The sequence below is a fragment of the Somniosus microcephalus genome, chromosome 3 (genome assembly GCF_052327205.1).
Source record: "Somniosus microcephalus isolate GS21.2 chromosome 3, FLI_Smic_1.0, whole genome shotgun sequence".
Classification (NCBI taxonomy): Eukaryota; Metazoa; Chordata; class Chondrichthyes; order Squaliformes; family Somniosidae; genus Somniosus; species Somniosus microcephalus.
This window is the reverse complement of record NC_140989.1, coordinates 248,478,028-248,483,846: the sequence shown is the minus strand read 5'-3', so window position 1 is coordinate 248,483,846 and position 5,819 is coordinate 248,478,028. Positions and strand designations below refer to the sequence as shown.

General features: G+C 43.8%; 1 protein-coding gene across 1 annotated transcript; it reads left to right on the top strand.

The window, feature by feature from the left end:
- The first annotated feature begins 745 nt into the window (after positions 1-745).
- Positions 746-5,453, top strand: LOC147121812 (CD40 ligand-like). Its single transcript, XM_085977709.1, has 3 exons — positions 746-1,236; positions 1,327-1,390; positions 4,776-5,453. The coding sequence occupies exons 1-3, from the start codon at positions 1,075-1,077 to the stop codon at positions 5,141-5,143; spliced, it is 594 nt and encodes a 197-aa protein (XP_085833835.1). The 5' UTR covers positions 746-1,074; the 3' UTR covers positions 5,144-5,453.
- Positions 5,454-5,819: the final 366 nt, after the last annotated feature.

The window sequence follows — 5,819 nt, the reverse complement described above, 5'->3', positions numbered from 1 at the left end:
GTGGCAACACGTTCAAGGACATTGGAGAGGAAAGGGAGGTTGGAGATGGGGGCGATAGTTTGCAAGGACAGCGAGGTCAAGAGTTGGTTACAATCCACTTCACAATTAATCATGTTCCCTATCTGTATGTTGTCTGCAAATGTTTCCACTGTACCCCCCAGCTGAAATCCAAATCAAATATACATATAATCAAATATATATATGTATGTATATATATGTATGTATATGAATGTTTGCGCTTGCATATATTTATGTGTATATGTTTGTACATATAACGACATATATGTGTGTCTCTATATATGCACACTGCAAATGCAAAGCGATAGAGGTGAGTATCCCGTTGAGTTATATACTATGCATGGATAGGAACAATGATCCCAACACCGTCTCCTGGTTTACATTCCTCCAGTCCATTAGCCACTACTCAATTTTCTGTCCTCTACCCCATGCTGTCATATTGCCTTTAATACTGCATGCTGCATTCGTGAAAGGTCTGGAACAGCGCCGGCTCTATTTATGTCGAACCAAGTCACTCCCAAAAATCAATGTTCCGGCGTCAATGGGGAAACATAAGAATGCTTTGTATAAACAGTGGCAGCGGTTCTCTGCCTTCCCTCTGACACACACACACACACACACACATAATTGAAAACATTTCAGCAGACTATCTATTTGTTTTGAGCTTTCGACTGATGTTGTGCTGGGATTATATTTGGTTGAGTTTCAGTTGTTATTTCTGTGAAATGCCCTTTGTACTGTGGATTATTCATTAGTTCAAAGCTGCCTTTGGAATATTCCTCCTATTAGCCGATGGCTGTCGCTTACGCCTCCAGACTGTGGAAGGTTGCCAAGTGAGACTCGTGGTTTTCTCCGTTTCACTGACATAGGTCAAAAGGCGGTAAACGGCTTGCCGGAAAGGCGATAAATCGGACGGTACCGAGGCAATTTGCATACATGGGAGATGTCGAGGGATAGGATATAAAAGGAGGTGGGTGCTCTTCATCCACCGCAGTCTATTGGCAGCCCCGCGTCCATGAAGATCCCATTCTCCTGCTAATACACAGCCAAGTGACCATGGAAGTGACTGTGCCGCTGGGTGAGAAACAAATCCCACCAAGGGCCCGTGGGAAGTGCCTCAGAGTGCTGTTCTATTGGTCTCTGGTTATAATGGTAACCTCGGTTCTAGCATCAAGTTGTCTCTCGTTTTACTTACTCAAAAAGCAGTTGCAGGATGCGGTACGTTTTAATTCATACTACCCGCTCCCATTCCGTACAATGACATCATCAGCATTCAATAGGTTCTAATGTCTCTACTTCTTTAAACAGACTGAAGACGATAAAAATCAGCCGGCACACAGCGTGAAGAAATGTATAACTCACTGGACTGGTTGTAAGTATATCTAAAGTATTATTATTACTGCCCAAGTCTGTCGCTGTTTCTGCCACCTTACTGCTGCCCTTTTTACTGCCCTTTCCTTCTGGTGCCAACAGTGCAGTAAAAAGCTATGGCTGCAGACAAGCTTGGCAAGGGCTGGTGTTGCAACTTTGCAAAGTGTTACTTAATGAACTCTTTTAAAAAAAAGTTAAAGATAATTTCTTCAAAGGGGAATTGGAAAGGAGTAAGTTGCAGGCCTATGGGAAAAGAGCAGGGGAGTGGGACTAATTGGGCAGCCCTTTCAAAGAGGTGGCACGGGCACGATGGGCTGAATGGCCTCCTTCTGTACTGTAAGGTTCCATGATATTGCCATTCCTCTTTTTAAGTGATTATTCGCCTAGAGGTTACTGTCTGCGATATTAGTGGATGAACCACAGGGACTGCAGCAGTTCAAGAAGGCGACTCACCACCACCTTCTCAAGGGCAGTTAGGGATGGGCAATAAATGCTGGCCTTGCTAGTGATGCTCACATCCCATTAAAAAAAACGAATAAAAAAAAAACTCTTTTGCGTGACTTTCCTTAACTGCTATTTTAGCAGAAGTGTTAACCCATTTACAATAAGCGGGTTAAAGCACCAGTTAGAGGGAAGTCATACCAAGCATGTTAACCGTTTAATTGTGTTCTAAAAATCGTCAACTGTTAATTGCTTCAGTCAAAGGAGCTGACAGTTTTAATCTGACAGCGGGGACTGTTCGGCTGCACTCCATCCTTATGGACATGTGCAATGATGTGTGCGGACGGTGTCTAACTGCAAGTCCCTGGGCATATTGCTCCACTGTTTCTGCTGGCACTGGGCCACCTTGAGAGCTACGGGTGTGAGCAGAATTAAACAGATTACACATTCCATTGTGTATTGCAGAAGGGGTTTGGGGATTGCCGATGGCTACATTTACTATAATAAGTCTGTTTTGACAACTCTGCTGTAAGCCTGAAATACTGGCTGTTGGAATAAGTTTATGCTGCGTCTGCAATGTACACATTTGTTATGCATGTTTTTGGAGGGTGGGGGGAGTCGTGTTAGCCATAGTCATAGAATCATAGAGTCATAACGGCACAGAAGGAGGCCATTTGGACCATCTAGTCCGTGCCGGCTCTCTGTGGAGCGATCCAGTCAGTCTCATTCCCCCGCTCTATCCCCGTAGCCCTGCAAGTTTATTTCCCTCAAGTGCCTATCCAGGCTCCCCTTGAAAACATTGAGTGTCTCCGCTTCCACCACTTCCATCGGCAGCGAGCTCCAGGTCCTCACCACTCACTGTGTAAAAAAGTTTTTTCTCACATCCCCCTGTATCTCTTGCCCAAAACCTTCAATCTGTGTCCCCTAGTCCTTGTACCATCAACTAGTGGGAACAGCCTTTCCCCGTCTAGCCTATCCAAACCCATCATAATCTTGTACACCTCTATCAAATCACCCCTCAACCTCCTTTGCTTTAATGAAAACAAATCCAGCTTCTCCAACCTGTTCTTGTAGCTAAGATCCCCCATCCCCAGAACCATTCTGGTAAATCTCCTCTGCACCCTCTCAAGTGTCTTCACATCCTTCCTGACATGTGGTGACCAGAACTGGACACAACACTCCAGTTGTGGCCCAACCAGCACTTTATAAAGGTTCAGCATAACTTCTTTACTTTTGTACTCAATACCTCTATTTATGAAGCCCAAGATCCCATATGCTTTGCTAACCACTCTCTCAGTATGTCCTGCCACCTTCAGGGACCTATGCACATTAACTCCCAGGTCCCTCTGTCCCTGCACACTCTGTAAAGCTGTGGCATTACGTATATATTGTCTCTCCCTGTACCTTCTGCCAAAATGCATCACCTCACACTTCTCTGTATTAAATTCCATCTGCCACTTGTCTGCCCATTCTGCTAGCCTTTCTATGTCCTGTTGCAGTCGATTGGTATCATCATCACTGTTTGCCACACACCCAAGTTTGGTGTCATCGGCAAATTTAGAAATTCTACTCTGTATTCCAATATCCAGGTCATGAATTATACTAGCAGACTAGATGATGTGATCAATCACACAAGTGTGTACATTTTTTTCTGCTTACAAGCATGGTAAGTGCCTTCCAATAATAAATAAAAACAGAAAATGCTGGAAAAACACTCAGCAGGTCAGGCAGCAACCATGGAGAGAGAGAGAAAGTTAAGGTTTCAGGTTGATGTGAATGTTCAGCAGACCTGAAACGTTTTCTCTCTCCACAGATCCTGCCTGGCCTGTTGAGTGTTTCCAGCATTTATCTGTTTTTATTTCAAATTTCCAGCAACCGCTGTATTTTGCTTTTGCTAAAAGTGTCTTCCAAGATCATTTCCCAGATGCGGTATTTTCAATGAGCATCCAAACGCGGTGTGATCTAGGGTGACCTATTTCCACCTCCATAACATTGCCCATCTCCGCCCTTGCCTTGGCTCACCTGCTGCTGAAACCCTCATCCACGTCTTTGTTACCTCTAGACTTGACTATTCCAATGCACTCCTGGCTGGCTTCCCACATTCCACCCTATGTAAACTTGAGGTCATCCAAAACTCAGCTGCCCGTGTCCTAACTCACACCAAGTCCCGTTCGCCCATCACCCCTGTGCTCGCTGACCTACATTGGCTCCCGGTTAAGCAACGCCTCAATTTCAAAATTCTCATCCTTGTTTTCAAATCCCTCCATGGCCTCACCCCTCCCTATCTCTGTAATCTCCTCCAGCCCCACAACCCCCCGAGATATCTGCGCTCCTCTAATTCTGCCCTCTTGAGCATCCCTGATTATAATCGCTTAACCATTGGTGGCCGTGCCTACTGTTGTCTAGGCCCTGAGCTCTGGAATTCCCTGCCTAAACCTTTCTGCCTCTCTGCCTCTCTTTCCTCCTTTAAGACGCTCCTTAAAACCTACCTCTTTGACCAAGCTTTTGGTCATCTGCCCTAATTTCTTCTTATATGTCTCGGTGTCAAATTTGTTTGTCTTATAGCACTCCTGGAAGCGCCTTGGAATGTTTTACTGCGTTAAAGGCGCTATATAAATACAAGTTGTTGTTGTTGGCAACAGATCCACCTCTTGTCATCGAAAATGGGCTGGATCTCTCCGCGGTACATTTTATTTGTAGGCAGTGCATGAGTGACGATTCATTCATGAGAAACTCCACTGGCTGTACAGCCCAATACCACGCTAACCCATAACACATCAATCAAACAGCAAATGCAGTGATTTATACTTGGTGTGATTCACCAGCAAATGCTTCCTTATGCAATCATTTTGTTAGAAAGAAAGCAGGTTTTTGAAGATTATTTACCTGTGGGTGAGGCTTAACGACCTATATATGACCTATATATGTTTTTTGTGTCGAAACAGCATCTAAATCAAATCAAGGGCCAGGTGAGGAAGAAAAAAGACTTGCTTGGGAGACGAAGAGTGGTCAGGTATTCACTGGAAACTGCACAGAGTACAGAGAGGATGAAAACTCACTGGAAATAAAAAGAACTGGCGACTACTTTATCTATGTCCAGGTGATGTTCAAGCATCATTCTAATAATGTGAAATTCATCATGGACATGGATGGCGGACCTAAAGTACAAAATTCACGAAACTCATCCTCTGAAACGGTATATTTTGGGAGCATGTACAAACTGCGACCAGGAACAAAGATTTTTGTCAAATCGAATCCTAAACATGTTCTATTTGGTGAGACAGAAACGTTCTTTGGCCTTTTTGAGCTCTAGAAAGCCCTTGCCTTTTTCAGACTACCATTTATTGCTGGACTGATCAATAGACACAAAAGCAGTGTGAGCACCCTAACTATTCACCAGCTGTATGCTGGTGGCACTCATGTTAATATTGTACAGTGTTCAATGTCATGCCAGCAATGTTGCTTTTCTCTCATTGTAACTATATAGCCTGTAACACTAAAAATTGGCTTTAATCAATAACAACTGAAAATCAATGTAAAAAGTTATAAATCATTCCTTTTTATAACAACTTATATCAATATTTTTGTAAATAAAGGTTTCGATGTAAATATTTTCAAGATAATACTGTTGTTAGCATTTGGGCTTTCAGAATTATGCAGCAGTATTCAGCTCATCAAAACATTATACTGAAGGGATAATTACTAGTCCTAGCCCCTTTAGGGCTACCCCAGATCAGGCGTATTCCTCAGACATTCACTTTTAACTAAAGTTTGAGGTAGCCAAATCGTAAAGACAGCGATTTACTTGTACTTCTTGCAATCTAGTATGCTGTATTCGCTGCTCACGTTGCGGTCTCCTCTACATTGGGGAGACCAAATGCAGATTGGGTGACCGCTTTGCGGAACACCTCCGTTCAGTCCGTAAGGGTGACCCCGAGCTTCCGGTCGCCTGTCATTTTAATTCACCGCTCCATTCCCACTCGGACCTC

Coding starts and splice junctions, on each gene's coding strand:
- LOC147121812 (XM_085977709.1), top strand. CDS start 1,075: ATGGAAGTGACTGTGCCGCTGGGTGAGAAACAAATCCCACCAAGGGCC. Junction 1,237..1,326: donor AAAAGCAGTTGCAGGATGCG/GTACGTTTTAAT, acceptor TTCTTTAAACAG/ACTGAAGACGATAAAAATCA. Junction 1,391..4,775: donor TATAACTCACTGGACTGGTT/GTAAGTATATCT, acceptor GTGTCGAAACAG/CATCTAAATCAAATCAAGGG.